General features: G+C 37.2%; 1 protein-coding gene across 4 annotated transcripts in view; it reads right to left on the minus strand.

Annotated features, from left to right (window-relative positions):
- Positions 1–19,089, minus strand: part of GOLGA4 (golgin A4) — a 108,945-nt gene that overhangs the window by 78,197 nt on the left and 11,659 nt on the right. For all 4 annotated transcript variants that reach the window (XM_061585891.1, XM_061585889.1, XM_061585888.1 and 1 more), the window contains 9 exons: positions 15,744–15,803; positions 15,020–15,334; positions 14,497–14,544; positions 13,757–13,813; positions 8,271–8,369; positions 6,669–6,807; positions 5,899–6,086; positions 4,983–5,066; positions 4,165–4,312 (listed from right to left, as the gene is read on the minus strand). In XM_061585891.1, the coding sequence (XP_061441875.1) occupies positions 4,165–4,312; positions 4,983–5,066; positions 5,899–6,086; positions 6,669–6,807; positions 8,271–8,369; positions 13,757–13,813; positions 14,497–14,544; positions 15,020–15,334; positions 15,744–15,803 (1,138 nt within the window). The remainder of the gene's footprint in view (positions 1–4,164; positions 4,313–4,982; positions 5,067–5,898; positions 6,087–6,668; positions 6,808–8,270; positions 8,370–13,756; positions 13,814–14,496; positions 14,545–15,019; positions 15,335–15,743; positions 15,804–19,089) is intronic.

Genomic DNA, 19,089 nt, shown 5'->3' on the forward strand with positions numbered 1-19,089 from the left:
TGTTAAGGCTGCAATCCTATATACACTTACCTAGCAGTATGCACCAATAAATTCAATGAGTCTTACTTCTGAGTAGACATACACAGAACTGTGCTTTAAGTGTGCTAATTTTACAATTGAGATGGGGAATGGCTCAACATGAGAATACTGTTTTTGGTGTCAACAGCGTGTCAACTGTAATGTAAACTTTTGCCCTTAAGCTTTGATGGAGAATAAGCAATGAAACCTCATAGTGCAATAAATTAGATTTTAAAGTGTCAAAGGGCTAACTTCTAAAAAGCTGAGCTCAGAAATATACAGGCCATTTTATTTATTTTTACCTTTTTGAAATGTAAACTGAATGAAAGGGAAACACACATTTTGGCACATAGGCAAAGGAAAGAGAAACATTTCAGTATAGACTAGGACTGACTACTCAAATGTAGGAACCCAGCAACATGCAGCTGCATCAGCATAATTACAAACACACAACACCAGGAAGAAAGCTAGGCAAGCAGAAAGATAAATGGTCAGAGAAAGAGCATGAAACAGAAGTAAGCAGCACTTCACAGAAACACATTCTATTCTCTAAAAGTAAATTTTTATGCATCTCAGGCATTCTAACACATAAGCAGAAATGAAGTTTCTATTCGAGGTAGCTAATTCTAATACATGAGGCACATGCCATGGCAAATGAGCACGTATACTCATGAACCTACACAACAGGTGCCCACATTCACCTTTTACTCAAGTGTCTCTCTTCCTACACCAAAGCTATAAAACTAATCCTGAAACACAGATGGTTTGTCTTCCCTGTTGGAACACTTGAGTAAAAGGTGAACATGGGCACCTGTTGTGTAGGTTCATGAGTATACGTGCTCATTTGCCATTGGGGGTGCCTCTTGTATTAGAATTAGCCTCTTGTGTGTGTGTATATATATATGTGTGTGTGTGTGTGTGTGTGTGTGGATCTATCTATAGCATTCAACAGGTTGGATCTACACTGAATTATTTGCATTTACTCTTTATTGCAGTCACTGAGAAAAGTTAGTGAGGACTTCATCCCATTATTTCAGTGGGAACTAGCTTTCCATATTGTTTTCAATAAGGAACAAGTGCAACTAATTCAGTCTAGATCCAGCCCACTGAATGCACCTTGGTATAAAACAAAAACCTTACTCTCCCCACCTGCAGTCTAAAGTTAAATAGTCAGAAACCCAGTTTACCACCTTATCTGCTGTTTGTGAGAACATCCTTTTTTAAAGAGCTTGTGATCAGGAAGAGGAGAAGCATGGCTGAGTTTCACCAGAATTAACAGGCTTACATTCATTTTATCAAGTTTCCATGTTGTGGGTTTCCACAAAATGGTCTATCTATGGCATATTCAACTACAGAAGTATGGTATCTTTTACTGGTCCAACTCTGGTATAAAGAAGTCATCAAGCTGTTGAACACAAGTTGAACACACAGGTTCTCCATCAGGCATAGATGATCTAAGCAAAAGTATAAATAGGATTCTCTGTTTTAATACTTTTCACCTTGCATTGACAAACAAATAAGATTCAGGAAAGGTTCAAATGACTTTTGCCTAACAAAGAGATAGCTTATGGCTCACATTGGTTCAGTGAAAAGTATCACATTTATTAGATTACTCCCATTCAATGTGATAAAAAATGACGATCAGGCTGCAGAATTTTGCAATCTGAATTGATGTTGTGCCAAGAAGATGAAGGAAGCCTTCAACAGCAAGAGAATGCTGCATCATTATGAGCCCCAGAATGGTATTCTTTGAGTTCAACAGCATATTCTTTTTCACCAATGGAACTGCCAAGGGAAAAGGATGTGCTCATTCTGCAATTATTTTTAAAACAGTCTTTATTAAAAACTACAAAGACCTGAAATACCAGCCAAATAACAGCTTTTGTTCTGATGAAATACCTACATGTGTTTCAGAAGCTTGAAATGCTTTTTTATATATATAAACAATGAGAGTTGGTGCAATAAAAGCTATCTTTACCTCTTTCTTTTAAGCCCTTCACGCCACATTAACTGATGTCTTCAGTTATGGCACTATCTAGTGGTGAAAGCTGGAGAAAGCATCAAGGAATCAAATTATGCAGACTAAGAAATACTAATTTAGTCTGTTTACAAGTATGCAAGAAATGGAAGTGCAGAACTGGAACAAAAAAAATAATTCAGGCAACCTATATTGATAATGATTTTGTATAAATATTTGAATACAGAAAAGAGTTTTCTGTCTATAAATTAAATGTTTATGCAAAGAAAAACCAATTACAAGGATTTCTTTGAAATTGCTATTTAAAAAGCTCAAACACTGGATAGCCCTCACAGTGTTTTGTACAAAATATTTAGTAGCGAAATAATGCCAAATTTTTAATTATGAGAAATTAATGAGAAAGTTATTACAATATAGCTAATTTCCAAGAATTCTAAACGAAAGCCAAATATTCCAAGGCATTAGGAGATTTAATTGCATTGAACTGAAGGCACTCACTTTGGATATTGCCTGAGAAGCACAGAATTTACTTTCTAAAGCTCTCTGCAAGCAGGGCTTGAGTGATGCAAGTAAGAGATCCCTTACCCCAATCCTGTTCATACAAGGCTTGGGAAAGGCACCATGATTCACTTATTGGCATGTGTGGATGCACAAAAATAAGATGCTTAGTGAGATTTTGATACAATATCTCATTGTTACAGAATGAAAAGCTGCAATTATATTCTTATATTGGAATTGAATTGTTACGGTTTTATTTTAGTTTCAGAGTTTAACATTTCAATATATATATTTTATTACAAGACTTGTTGCAATGACTTGTCCATCACATTGAACACTGGAAACTCAATCCTGTATACCGACTCACTGAAATCAGAACAGGCAGGACTGTGGCTTAAAGTAGTATCTATGTGTCTCACAACAATTTAGAAACTTAAGTCAATATACAAAAACATATGGTTCTATCAAATGCAATCTATCATTAAAATGAAATAAGGGCAATAACTTTGTAAAACAATCATCTAACATTTCATATTAAAACAAAACTTTTTTGCATTCCATTCTGTTTATCTGCCATTGCCCCTGCTTTTAATTTTTTTCTCATCTCTCATTAACCAGAAATAATTAAATCTGGAGACAGAATGTTGGATGTATGGAGTGACTACAATAACAGAAAATGCAGGCATAAACCTGTCCGATTGCAAATTGGAGCCATCCTCAAGGCTGCCCTTTATCTCTTCCCATAAGCAATTTCTCCTGCACTGTAATCAATGGTTAACAAATTCCTTCAAAAGCCAGAGACTGAAATCATGGTTTGAAGCGGTAACAAACCAAGGTTATAGGGAAATCATTTGCATGAAGCATGGCTTCAGTGCACATGTAATGTATAACCATGGTTAATGCTTGGAAGAGAAGGAATGAGAAGTGGTCTGGAGGCAGAAGGCAAGTGCATTCATAAGGCTGGTTCCTAATTTGCAAAGGTATGCAGACAGTCTGTACCAGGTCTCTGCTGACATACCCTTCCCTCACCCACATCTACATCATGCTTAATTTTGGAACAAATTTTTCATCCAGGTCGAACTGACCAGCAACAATGGGGTACCTCTTTCTTGTTAACATGTGACTTCATGCTTAAGCTATTGATATGACTACGGAATTATAAGAGTATTAGCTGCTGTATGGAAATAAGATGGTTCCTCTCCAGAGAGCTTGTTGTCAAGATCATTGATACGCTCCTTGAACTTGTAAGGCACTGCAGCAGCCCACTAATTAAAATGAAGCAGTTTTACACATATAGCCTCATTTGATTCTATGATAAGAAGTAAATGCTCATCACTAACATGCTCATGCTATAAATGAGGAAAGCTGGAATTGATTCATCGGTCAAGCTATCATAATCTCTTATTTCTTCTTTTGTTTCTATAGCAGCAACTAGGGAGGGAGGTTGCAGGTTTCCACCAAGTTCCACAAGAACCAATCACCAATATGGTTTTCTGAAAGATACACGGATACCCCAGTACTCACTACTATTCAAACAATGATGTTAATTCTGATGGTTAAGGAAATCAAGCTAATGGGATTGTTATAAATGGCTGGTGACAAAGTGCAAACAACCAATGCTGAAAAAAGGTTTTCTGCTTGAACAAGAAGTAATCACCACAACTTCTTACCAGCTTTTTCAGACTTTTCCTTCTGTTCTTTTAACTCTTCACTTTGCATAAGAACCTGCTTGATACGAGCACGCAACTGGGCAATTTCTTCTTCCTTCATTTCCAGTGTTTCATGCATTTGCCGTTTTGTTTCTGCTATTACCATGCCCTAAAAAATAGGTGATTACAGGCAGCAGAAGTACACTGCGTGAATATATAAATGTATATCTCAGCTCAGTAACAGGACACAATTATAGTAATGCAACTTCAATCAGCACCTCCTGTTACACAAGCGTTGCAGAAAAAACTCTTAGCCAATATTGGACAAACGTACAGCAACAAAGAGAGGGGAAGAGGATCTGGAGATTACTTGTGGAACTATTTTTTAAAAAAACAGGCTCTGGGCTGTGCATGCATAGACCCGTATCGATGACATGTCAAAGAGCATGAAAAAGAGCAAAATACTGGCTTGCATCTAGACTTCACACTTGCAAACAGGAAGGGAAGGGGACTTTTGCCTATTCCTCCTTACCCAATATCCTCTGAAAATCTGCTCTGGAGTGCTGGGACAATGTTGAAAAGTCTCTGGTCCAGTGTTAGAGCTGGCAATTGCAGGAGGAGAGAGAATCAGCAGAAGTCACCTCCCCACCCTCTTTTTGCCAAAGGGATTCCTCCTCTGGGTGTAAAGTCTTTTGTGGATGGAAGGAGTTACTCCATTCACGGGAGACAAAGTCTGGATCCAACATACATGCATGCATGCAATATATGGCTTTTTGATGTCTGGCTTAGTCCTACTAGTACAATAATATGGGAATTTTAAAATGCACTGTATTGCTTACTTTATCTTGCTCTAGCTGTTCTATCAAGTTCTTGGCATCACGTAACTGAGTAATGAGTTTGGTCTTCTCTGCCATATGAAGATCCTAGGAGACAGGACAAAATGTAAAGACTACACCCATCCTGAAATAACTCTTCCCTTCACCCCATGAGAAGGCTTCAACATTTGGGTATTTCTTACTTGAAGATACACTGTGCCCAGCTCTCCACTGGAGAATATCAATGCATTCTGGGAAACCCATTTTAAATATACATGTGCTTATTCTGAAAGCTGTATTATATAGGGAGGAGACTGAATATACTTACTTCTTTGTTGAAGTTATATTAAATCAGACATTACAGACTTTGAGTCCAAAAACTTATTTATTAAAAGCATTTTTATCCTACTCTTCAGCCAAAAACACTCCTGGTGTGACTGGTATGGAGGCTACTCCAAAATGTTAATTCTAGATTAATTTTCAGACATATACTAGACTTTATCTTTTTTAAATAAAGAGTAATATATATCTGGTTTCTCCTACTGAAACAAACACTACAGCCTTAAACGCAAATGTATATGTACGATCCTACTGTATTTGACTTCTGGAGGACTATAGGTTGCCCACTCCTGAATTAATGCACCACTGCCTCTTTGTAACAACAAAAAAACCCTATTTTGAAGTCTAATTAAGTTATATTATTATTTTAATTGGCATACATAGTTAGAAATGTGCAATTTAAAATACACATTTCTGGAAGGTTCTGGGATACGGTCTACAACTCTTTCATTAGTCCATTTAATAGAAACAACACCCTTGCCTTGGGCACCCAGGAAAAAATGAAGTTTACTGGATATCACCTGTGAAATCTTTTGCTAGATCAGTTAAACAAGCAAATCTTTGCCTTGCGTGAACTGATACACCGAGTCATTTTTACTACCTTTATTTTCTCTAGTTCCTGAAGTCTCTCATCCAGTTGTTCCTGCAGCGCCTCTTTCTCATTGGTTAACTGCACTGAGCGCTCTTTATGTGAGTGTATTGTTTCTTTACATCGATGGAGCAAGTTCTCTTGACGTTTCACACGCTGAGTTAGAGTTTCTAGTGTTTTAGCAGAATCCCCATCACCACCTTCAAAAAAACAGAAAATTATGCCTTGCCAGCAATAAGTGCCTGGACAGGAGACTGCTTGGGAACCCCAAGTATGAAGGTTTGAATAACATGATGGAAGAAAGGTATGATGTAAGTGAACTAAATAAATAAATTGAATAATGCTACTGTAAAGTTCTCTTAAGAATACCATCTGATTAAAGTATTCAAAAACCCCTGCATGTTCAAATAAGAGTTCTTAACATCAATATGTAAAGCCCTAACAACTTTGATCTGGAAATCAATAATGAAATAATTAAAAATCATTAAATGGATTTTTTCAAGACTTTTCCAATTTCCATCTGTTTCATTACATGCAAGAAATTCTCCATTTTAATGAGCTGCCAGAATAAGACTTTTGCACAACTGAATACTGTAGATTACAATAATATAACCAGCCTATCTTCTTCAGGATCAGTGATATTATCAAAAGGAAATTAAAGTGATCCAAGCATAAGTGGTCCACATTAAGAAACTTAGTTATTCAGTAGAACTTGATGAAAACACAAGATTTCTAATATTTTAATCTTAAAATAATTAAGTTGTTTTAAGACACCAACGTACCAGGACTCCCTGGTTGCAGAGCATTCTCTGTATTTATATCTTTTGTTGGACTCTGAACTTGTGGTTGAGTCTGAATATTTGGATCAGGTAATTCAATACTTATTTGGCCATTCTGCATTCGTTGTTTCAGTAATGATACCTGCATAAAGAAAATAACGTATTTATCTATTCAGCCATGATCTGACATTTTTCCTTATGAAGGCAAGCAATCTTAGAACCACAGATGCTTCGATTATGCTTCAATGTCCAGTTCTGAACCAGTCATAAATTGCTTCCTCACTATTCTCAGTTATAAAAGACTGATGTAAAAACATGGTCCCTCGCCAACCATTAGCCTTGTAAGCATTGGCAACATCAGCAGCCTGGTGTGATCACAGTTATTTGTTCACTTGCAAACAGCCACATACTTTTTTTTTTTACTTGTATATCAAACCACGTTACTGCTATTATTTACCTGTTGGGTGCAAGAGCATGCTAGGATGTATGCAGATTTTTCACTTTCAACATATGACTTTTTACATGAGCTAGGGTGAAATCCAAGCACATGTATCTAGAAGAGCATTCTACTGAAAACATGACCGACTGCCACATAAGTGAACTGGCCTTTCGTCCAACATGAGGAACACACGAAACTGCCTTATACTGAGCCGATTCTAGCCATCTAGCTCAGTATTAGGCAGCAGTTCTCCAGGGTTTCAGGCAGGGGGTCTTCCCAGTCCGACCTAGAGATGCTGGCAATTGAGCCTGGGGCCTTCTGCATGCACACCAGCTGCTCTACCACTGAACTACGGCCCCTTCGCATCAACCCTTTTTGCTGCCTAATAAACCATTAGTTTTCTGAAGAACTTTCACAGTAAGCTAAAATTAAGCACACATTAGGATCTACTCAGAATAGACCTAATGAAATTAATGAATCTAAGTTAGTCATGTCCATTACCTTCAATGGGCCTACTCTGAGTAGGACTAGCATTGCATACAACCCAGAGAAGCAAGTAAGTGCAAAGCTACTGTGTACATAATTAAAGTCCTGTATGTATTGAAAGGGGCTCTTGCATCTCTGTTGACATAGTAAGCACTATTACACATTGCCCTATCTCTTGTAGAGATGAACCAACCAGTCAATTTCACATATGTTCATTAATAAATCCATTCTGCTTTTGCATTAATCTGCTATTTTTTTAAATTTCATATTTTGTACTTATTTTATCTCAATGTATGCATTTCTAAAAGTATTTTATCCTAAAATACATATGATATACATTTTGGTACTTTGAGGCAAGAACTATATTGTAAAATTCTAAAAAGTTAAAAAACTGAAGCTTAATTACATTCAAATCCACGTATTAATCCAAGTGGTATAAATTAAGTCAGTTCACTTAAAAATGCAAGCCAAACAAGAATCTTCTCCTTCCCCAATTTCCCTCCCTCCTGAACCAAGAACTAAACAATTGGGCAACTGATTTAGACAGAACAAAACACTGGGTCGACAGTATGAAAGATTATGGAATCTCTTTGAAAAGCTAGTACAGTACGTAAGAAATGACAAATAACTTGTTCTTCCAAGGTAATTTGGGAGCATCTCTCTTGATCAAGTATAGATACCTGAGTATGCAGGACACTGATGAGTTGATCCTTCTCTTCTAATGATGCATCAAACTCTTCCTGAAGATGTTTTTTGGCCTGTTGATCCATCTGGAGTTCCTGAAAACAACACCACACATTTTGCAAATATTTATAATTTAAAATAAAAGAGCTTAACTCAAGGGCTATCAATCCAGCAGAGAAAGAGCGGACAAGCTCACTGTTAAGATAGAACATAAAAAGAATGGGGTTCCATCAGCCCCTAGACCATCCTACATGGAAACACAAGGGCAATATAGAAATGGTTAGTTAAGCACTGTAGCATGTATGAAATAGGGCTGGATTGATCAAACTGTATTCTAAGAATCCTATGGTTCCTCAGGAGCATATAAATGTATGTCTCCATAAGAAAATAGCATAAAAGCTTATCACTTCTAATTTTCCCCTTCAATTTAAGAGATATTTCATACATATCTCTAACTTCTGTCTAATCTAACCAGTTCTGATTGTTGCACCTCAAAAAGGATGTTGTCGAAGTGGGAAAAGTGCATAAAAGGGCAAGGTGAATGATCAGGTGACTGGAGCAACTCCCTGAGGAAAGGTTACAACATCTGGAGCTATTGTTGGGCTCAGCAAGCCACTGATGGATTAGACCAAGGTGGTCAATCAAGTACCAAGAATAGGTAACAGTGAATGGACTCACCTTTCCTTTCTCCTTTTATATTTTTCTATTAGAGGGTTAGCAGTGGATTATCACACTACATGTGTTAGTTGGCAACCAATGCCTTGAGGTCTATGTTACGTTTTTAGTGTGTGAATGGCCACTGGTAACACTTTAATTATAACACTCTGCAGTTTTCTGCATTAGTTTCCTACTGGTCTCACTGTATATAGTCATCTCAAAAATCATGTGTGTAAGTAATTACTTTCTTATGACAAACAAATTCACATCTGAAGCCAGTGAGATTTTTGCTACAATCAGTGGAGAAATGGGAAACAGCTAATACTAACTTCTAATGAAGTTCATACGGAAACAGGTTAGCCAACATATGACGTTCCCCTTTAACAGTGCCTTTAACAGCAACATTACAAGGTGATAATCCCCATGCTTTCCTGAATATTAAGCCGATGTTAAAAGTACAAGAGCTAAACACACACACACATGGTTAGGGCATTTTTTTCTATAAACAGTTGACAACACTATACTGAAATCTCTTATCAAAATTCTGAAGATGTGATTAACAGAATAACTCTAAGGTGTTGTTGCTTGCTGTGTAGTTTATTCTTAAAACAGTGGAGGTTTTAGAAAAGAAATGCCATGGACTCTATACTTAAAAAACATAGTAGTAAGACATTATCTGCAAAATATGCATTTACCTGAATTAGACACCACATGGTAAAAAAAAAAAAGGAGCAACTTCTTGCAATTCAAAACCAAGGATTACAAATGTAATCTGCTGCGTAGAGCAGCTATACATGCATCTACACAGACTGCTGGTGTAGCATAGGGTCGTGGCCATATCTGAAGACCTCTTGTTTCATTTGCTAAGATATCTCTCAAGATCATTTGTTTTACTGTTGGTTTAAAGAGTTCAGCCACCTAAAATTACCCCAGACTACATTAGTTGACACTTGCACACTTCCTGATCAAAGAGTTCGTTGATACTACGGCAACTTGGTTGAACATGACTGGATGTGGAACCCAGTGACATCAGTGTGACAGTTTGCATGCAGAATGTGTCAAACTAGTTTCAATTGGATGGTTACATCCTGAAGTCAACCAACAGCTAGGAATGTTGACAAAAACCAACTGCTACAGTATTCTTTTCTATGTAGATGTCAATTTCCTACTTTAAGTACATTGCTCCTGTTTGTATGTCTGATTATTTTGAAACCTAAATATTTACACTGATTATAGTTACAGACAGTTATGTCATTTAATGCCTTTGCCTTTACTGGAACAGAAGAAATTGAGCAGGAAATACTACCCCCTGCTGTTTTGAATAAGCTTATTTTCTCCCTCACCCTAACAAACAGAAAATCTGGACACACTGAAAGGTTACTTGATACAATCTGTTAATCAATGTTCATTCAAGTTTATTAACTATGCTAGTTTTCTATACACCATTACACACAGATCAGTTTTAAGGAATTAAAGTGAAACTAACATTTTAAACACACTTTGGGATAAAAAACAGCACAACTAACATTACTGTTACTATTATCAGCTACTACTATTAGCTCACATTTATTAAGCAGTAACAGAACACATCAACTTTTCCGAAATGATATAAAGCACAAAAAAGCTTATCTATGTACATTTATAGCCCATCCTTCAACATGCAGTCCCCCTGTAGATTATACACTATCACAAAAAGTAATAGTAGAAGTCCTGCACCACGAACAAATACATAGTCCTAGGAAATTAGCAGGCTGTAGCATACAAAATGATGTGCTAGAGTATTTTAAATTTATTAAGCTCCAAAGCACTTGCTGCTGAAAATACATGTTTGTATAGTAGAATAAAGACTGGTAACTCCATTTACATAAAAGAAAACTGAATACAAGTAGATGGGCAACCCACAGATTTCTGGCTTATATTATTCACACGCCAGTGTGGGAACTGTATCCAATAATGTAACTATGATGACACTAAGACTTCCATCCACAAAAAAGAGAGGGAAGCATTTTTTGGCTATTGCCCCTTCCTCTAAATCTGCTCTGGAGGGTCCTCCAATCTTCTGCAGTAGACTGGGGGAGGCACAAGAGAAGGAAAAATTCCTGATATTGGCTTCCCTACCCATTCCACTGACAGAAACCTTACTGCCAAGGTGAGCAACACTGTTGGATACACTGTAAAGCAGGGGTGTATCACCAGTGGCCCGCCTGTTGTTGGACTACAACTCCTATCATCCCTTACCACTGGACATAAACAGTGTATATGGGGGGTAGGAGTAAGTAAGTAAATGCTTCTTTAAATTGACTGATTGACTGATTGATTACATTTATGTACTGCCCCACAGCCGAAGCTCTCTGGGCAGTTTACAGCAATTAAAAACAATAAAAACAAATATACAAATTTTAAAACACAAAACACAATTTAAAAACACAATTTAAAAAAAATTAAAAACACATGCTAAAATGCCTGGGAGAAGAGGAAAGCCTTGACCTGGTGCACCTCATCAGACAGATCATTCCATAATTTGGGGGCCATTAATGTCCATTAATTGTGAATATGACAACATACACAAACCAGGGAATATACAGTGCGTTGCAAAAGTATTCAGACCCCTGACCAATGCTCGCATATTACTGAATTACAAATGGTACATTGTAATATCGTTCTGTATGATATTTTATTTTAAACACTGAAACTCAAAATCAATTATTGTAAGGTGACATTGGTTTTATGTTGGGAAATGTTTGTAAGAAACCTAAAAAACTGAAACATGTTGCTTGCATTAGTATTCAACCCCTGTGCTGTGGAAGCTCCCAGTTTACACAGATGAAAGAAACTGCCCTATTGAGGACACAATTACCTTACCATTGGCCCCCACCTGTGAACCATTAAAGTTGCTGTCACATTGTCAGGATAAAAACTCCACTGTTGAAGGATCATTGGTCAGGCTGTGGATCTGAAGGAAAATGAGACCAAAGAGCATTCTACAGGTGAGAGATAATGTAATACAAATGCACAGATTAGGAGAAGGGTACAAAATAAAATCCAAGTGTTTGGATATCCCAGTGAACACAGTTGGAGCCATAATTAGGAAGTGGAAGCTGCATCACAGGCACTGCCAAGAAAAGACCGTCTGTCAAAACTCAGCCCTCAAACAAGGAGGAGACTTGTGAGAGAAGCTGCAGAGAGACCAACCATCACTTTGAACTGAGCTACAGAGTTCAGTGGCTGGGAGTGGAGTGGAGTAGAGTGGACTAGCACACCAGTCAACCATGTCAAGAGCTCTCCATAAGACTGGCCTGTATGGGAGGGTGGCAAGAAAGAAGCCTTACTTGAAAAGTACCATCTGAAAGCACATCTGGAGTTTGCCAGAATCCATGAGAATGCCCTAGCTGTGATGTGGGAGAAGGTTTTGTGGTCAGATGAGACCAAGATAGAGCTTTTTGACCAAAACTCAAAGCGCTATATCTGGCGTAAATCTAACACTGCCTATGCCTCAAGACACACCATCCCTACAGTGAAGTATGGTGGTGGCAGCATCATGCCGTGGGGATGCTTCTCATCAGCAGAGACTGGGCATCTTTTTAAAATTGAAGGAAGAATGGATGGAGCAAAATACAGGGAAATACTGCAAGAGAACCTGCTTCAGTCTACTAAAAAACTGAAACTTGGGAGGAAATCCACTTTTCAGCAGGACAATGATCCCAAGCACAAGGCCAAAACAACATTGGAATGGCCCAAGAACAAAAAGATAAATGTCCTACAGTGGCCCAGTCAAAGTCCTGATCTCAATCCCATTGACAATATGTGGCGCTCTTTGAAAATTGTGGTCCACAAGTTACGTCCTACCAACCTGAACGACCTGCAGCAAATCTGCCAAGAATGGGCCAAAATCCCTCAGACACTGTGTGCAAAGCTGGTACATATCTACCCTAAAAGACTTAAAGCTGTTATTGCAGCGAAAGGTGGCTCTACCAAATATTAATGTGAGGGGTTGAATACTTATGCAAGCAACGTGTTTCAGTTTATGTTTCTTACAAACATTTCCCAACATAAAACCAATCTCACCTTACATAATTGATTTTGAGTTTCAGTGTTTCAAAATAAATATCATACAGAGCGAAATTACAATGTACTATTTGTAATTCAGTAATATGAGAACATTGGTCAGGGGTCTGATTACTTTTGCAAGGCACTGTATCTAAAGTGATAAGGAAATATACATCAGGTTCCCTTCCCTTATGACCATAAGGTCTATCACCTTGCAATTAATATGCGAGATCATGTGCCAACCTATGGGTTGTATTCAACCCAGTTCTACTCAGAGTAGTCCAACTGACATTAATGAACTTAAGGACCAACATTGAATACCACCCCATTTTTTTTTTAAAAAAAATGCCCAATACAACTGGGCTTGGCTAAAAAGTGTGTGTATATATGTATGTATGTTTATTTGTTATTTTAGTTTCACTATTTTACACATTATGTTTTCTATGCCAATACTATATAACTTTTGAAAAATTCTCCTCATTAGACTTACTTTTGCAAAGTACATGTATATTAGTTATGATAACATAATTCTGCCAGAATAATATAATTCTGACTGCGTGTATTATACTGTTCATGAAGTGCCCGTTCATCCAGAACTACCGCTAAGAAATAAATGCATTTGGTTTCTGCAAGATTTGTATAAGATGAATGCTTATTTCACTGGAATATTTCTTTGTTACTGGAATTTGTCACTGGAAAGTATAGAGATTCATGTAAACACAATAATTCTCAGATTTTTTGTTGAAAGATTAGATGCACAACTGGAATTAAGAATTACCTCCCGTAGTTCACCAATTCTGCGAAGTGCTTTATCCTGACTCTGGCTCAATATTCCCTGAGGGGGAAAAACAAGAAAGCCAATTTTTAAATGAATGAATGCATAAAAGTTGTATCAATAAGGATTTCTGCTTTGCACTGACCCCACAAATCAAGCTGCTCTCAAAGAACTCTGTTTCCCAAACAACAAATCTGAAATGTGCAGATGCAAAATAAGCATGAAGCACATATGGGAAGAACTTTGTTCGTTAAACTTAAGGAAATACACTGCTCCGTCCCTTCAATATTTCTCTCCTTGGCAATCATTACTCCAGTTTAATTTTTTTTAAAATTATACTATCATTTTTAATTAATGAAGTCTGCCACAATACTATGTTCTTATTAGCAGTGTTCCTGATACAGGCAAGCATAATTTTGCAATTCTAATTGCCACCCACCCCTTTCAATGGATGTCAGCACTGTTCTGTCTCTGGCTAGGAGATTTTGTGATGGCTGTGATCAGCAGCAAAACAATCTAGGTCAGAAACAACAACCTTTAGTACTGGGGCATCTTGTTTCCACGTATGACTGAAAGTGAATCCAAGGAAAGGATCATATCAGGGCAGAGGAACACTTCTGTGGATCACAGCCTTCTTTAAAGGCTGCACACTGGACAAAATTTAAAGGTATATACACAGTGTTGCTTTGCATAGAAATTACAATAAAAAATGCTCAGGCAATATCCTAAGGCCTTTTTCTTACCTGTAGCTTTTTCTTTTCTCTTTGCACAGCTTTATAGGCAGTGACCAGCTGAAAAGTGTAAAACATAGGTAGAAATTAAGACAAACTCTATACAAACATTACTATCAAACCCAGGCTGCAATCCAATACATGTCTACTCAGAAGTAAGCTCCATTGGGTTCAATGGTACTTACTCTCAGCTAAGTGTGTATTGGATTGCAGCCCCAATATGGTTTAGTCAAGTCATTTAGCTTTATTGTTTCTCATCACCTATGAAATTTTTCTCTATCACACTTTGAATTTACTATATTATGTGATACCTCTAGGCACACCCTAATTCTGCTCCAGAGGGTTGGGAGATCCTACAGAGGGGATTTAGGGAGGGCATGGGGACTGTAAGGTGGAGGAGAATCACCAAAAAATGCTTCCCTCGCATTTTGCTGACAGAAGGGCCCGCTTCAGAAAATGATTGTTTCTCCTTCAATTTGTCCTTCCCACATTAATTTTTCACATTGCTCTCTATAAAATTCAGATATGGTCCTACCTCTGAGTATTTTCCTCTGTAGCTACCTAAACTTCGTTCCATCCTACGTAATCGTTGCAACAACTGTTCCTTGGGAAGGCTATCCACATTTCCAGGCAATTCTTCTGCTTCACTTTCAACATCAGATGGTGGATCGAATGTGGGACCAGGAGAATCAAGGTCCAGTTTGTTCAGTGAATCTCTTGAAGAAGTCCGTACTAAAGACTCTTTAGAAGAGGAGCGGAACAAAGAGTCTTTTAAGGGACTTCGAAACAATGATTCCATTGAAGGAACTCGAATTTGGAGCTTCTGTGCAAATGACTGGACATCGCTAGGCTGCAAAAACATAAAACAACGACTGAGTTTCTATATCGCATATTCTTCAAGATATAATACACCAAACAAAACCTGCTAGCATATATGAAAAGTGTTTCACTGCCAATACCTATTTACTTCTGAAAGTAAAAAAAAGTTTTGATGTTTATGAAATGCAAGTTCTCCATTAGTATATGAGGAAGTTATGATTTTTTTAAACAGACTTAATTTCCAGAAGTGGTAAAATATAGTTTATATTGAATTGGACAAGTTTGATGAAACAGGAAAATATATGAAGCATAAAAATAGTAAGTTTTCTAAGACATTATAAGGCTCAAAAATCAAATTATCCAATTTTCTCTGATTTAGTACCAAGATATTACAATTATAAATCAGTCAATGGTTACAAAACAAGACAGATATTACATACCTGTGAAGATGATTCACTTTCATTATTGTTAATGCTAGGCATTACTTCCTTAGATACATTCTAGAAAGTGAAAAATAAGTATATCAAGAATATAGTAAGAATATAATGCCCTAAGAAACCCATTTGTCATATATAAATCAATAACATGATAACATCTCACATCCTTTTTTTAGTAAATCATTAGTACTTTTACTTTCCAATTGTTTAAGATGCATTCATGCAAATTGAAACAAGCACGTTAAGCGAAAGCGTGAATCAGCTTCCTGCAATATATAAAACTATAAAGCAGCTGTACATACATGAATTAGTACAACAAAAATACTAAAATGATTATGATTTCTTTAAGTATGTAGAGTTTATTCTGAAAATATATTCCTTAAGGAGAATCTCAAAAACTAATTGACAGTCACATATCTGATTCCAATCGCCTTTTTCTCTTTTACGATCAGAAAAATCCCTACATGAAAACATTCTACTTCATATAAGAGAAACTAAAAGCACAGAACTTTGGATTGTGATCACTCCCTGTCCCAGTATTCAAGGGCAGGGAGGGGGGATCTGAATGGGAATAAAAATAAACAGTTTGTTGTTAGCACTTACATCAGTCTTATATACACACACCATTAATACAGGCATACCCTTTAACATACGCAATGGGACCGGAGCGTGTATGTAAAGTGAAAATGTACTTAAAGTGAAGCAATTATCTATGCATGTACTGCACTGCAATCGCCACTAGATGGCAGTGGCGTCATGCCATTAAGTGTCCGTAATTGCGAAGCATGCGTACATTATGCGGGGTATGGTGGCGTATGGAGCATGTACGTTATAGCGAGGCGACGTTAAGCAGGGTATGCCTGTATAACTACGAAGAGTAGTAAAAATAACTATGAAGATTTGTATTTCCACCACTTTAATGTTGTAATTTCAAACATTTCTTTGGAAATGTTTTAGGGTAAAGAGATCTTTCAGAATAAAGCTATCTATGTCACTGCTCTCAAATCCAAAGTTACAGAGATTTATATACATACATACATACATATATATATATATAATATCACCATAATGAACATCTAACAAACTATCCAACACTGTGAATATTTCCTATATATACTAAGTTCTGGTTAAGTACATTGCCCAAGATCCAAAAAGTTACTTTAGGTGTATCCAACAGCTTGGACATGGCCTGGAGGCTTTTGGTTTTTTTTTCATTGAGTAAGACTTCATCACATCTCACAATTTGCTCTGGAAAGTTTCCTCAGATTCAAGTGTTTGACACATGGCATGGTGGCTTGCTATTTACAAAGCACTAGCCTGATGTCCTCTTGTAAATATGGAACTGTGACTTAGATACAACCATTATGCCCACAGATTTCAAAATATTATATTGCTCAGATAATAAACGAAACAGTCAAGAAAAATATATTGAGAAGCTTATCCAGGATCTGATTAAGTCAGGCAATTTAAATACTGTAGACAGGCTTACATATTAATACTTCCATTTGCTTAGCCATACTTAAATAACCAGGAGAGGACCACAGGCTTGTGCACCTCTCAATCTGAAATTTCCCCAACCCATGTTAACTGCTGCCTAAGCATGACCCACTTGTTCTTAAGACTAACCAAGAATCCTCAACTAGGTTTTGAAACCAGGGGTGTAAGGAGGAAGTACATGCTTTAATTGTGATTAAGCAAATACAGGCATTGTGAATGCACTATCCCTGTATGTTTTATTGAAGATTTGCAGCCCAAACATAACATGCTTGTTCAGAAGTACGCCTGACTGAGATATGACTTTCAGATATATCCAATGGCATATGTCATCTCAGCAAGTAGACCCAACCTGAACTTGCAATCCTAATCATTACTAGGATACAAGCTCTGGTTAATTTACTACAGCACAAACATATTTAGGATTAGATATTCAGTATCTAGTATTTATTGGGATTGAAACAGAAGTGTTGTGAAATGAAGCTTCAAAAAGATTGTATGGGATATTTTTTATTAAAGTGAAACAGTTGTCCATTTACTAAGCATTCTAATATAATGGTTCACAATTCAAAGTTTTCCAATTTTAATCATTTCCTTAAAGTCCCAAGAATGTAATAATTAAAACTGCCTTCTCTTTTAAAAACTATGTTAAGTTTTAGCTCAGTGATTCTCAAATGGTGCGCCCAGGCACACTGGTGCGCCCTAAGAGGTGGCTAGGTGTGCCTCAAATATTATGAAAGTATATTTTAAAAATGAGAAGAAACCCATTTGTTATAGGGTAATAGTTTTCTATAGTTTATTTTTATTCATAGTTTAAAATATATTAATATATTTTTAATTTTGTACACAAAGTGCGCCAGAAAATTTGTATGTTTCACAGTGCGCCGTGAAACAAAAAAGTTTGGGAGTCACTGTCTTAGTTACTTCTACAAATGCAGAGAAGTGACATTTGCTACGATTAGGATACATCACTGCTGTCACTTTTTTACAAAGACTTAGAAAATATACACTAGAAAGTAACGTAATTGTAACATTGTTATTCAGTGGTCCAGCGCAGACGTCATCCTAAACCAAACTATGGTTAAGTGTGAACACAGCAGAAATCACAGCAGCTTTGCTCCTCCTCTGGTCCTCCTACTGCCGTGCCATCCAGAATTAAGTCATGGTTTGGCTTAGCATAACACCCAGTCAAACCACAACTAGTAAATCAAGAACAAACCTTGGCTACAGCTTGTGGTTTGCTGGGAGCAAAGCAAACCATGAAGCTGGGTTTGGATGTGACGTTAAGCCAAACCATAGCTTAATTCCAGGCAGCACAGCAATAGCAGGACTTCTACTATGAATACCCACACACTCACACATTGATCCTCAGCCATAGTTTGGCTTAGTGTTACATATGAACCAGGCTATTGTAAGTCCCACTAAAATAAAGGGGAGCTGTTAGCACCAAGATCAGAGATAACCCCCTACCTGGGACCACAGTACTATGATAAGAATAAGCCTATGCCTGCTCTTTAAACAGCAGATACGTCTCTGCTACTTCCTTTTACTATTAAAAGAGAAGCAGAGGCTTACCTCCAATCTTAGCACTGTGGGATCACAGTACTAAGATTGGAAATAAGCCTTTGCCTGCTTCCACAGCTTGAAATTTGAATCACCGGATGTCATATGATGTCAGGTAATTGACAAGCGGACAACCTCGCCAACCTGTCAAAGTGACCCACTGAACGTGAGCTGGTTCTGGCCCTCTAGTTGGATTCACTTCTTCATCCCTACCTTATCCCAGTATTTTCTCAAAAAGTACCAGATGAATACTATTATACAACACTAGTTCAGTAGCCATCCAGAACATAAG

The sequence above is a fragment of the Rhineura floridana genome, chromosome 10 (genome assembly GCF_030035675.1).
Source record: "Rhineura floridana isolate rRhiFlo1 chromosome 10, rRhiFlo1.hap2, whole genome shotgun sequence".
Lineage (NCBI taxonomy): Eukaryota > Metazoa > Chordata > Lepidosauria > Squamata > Rhineuridae > Rhineura > Rhineura floridana.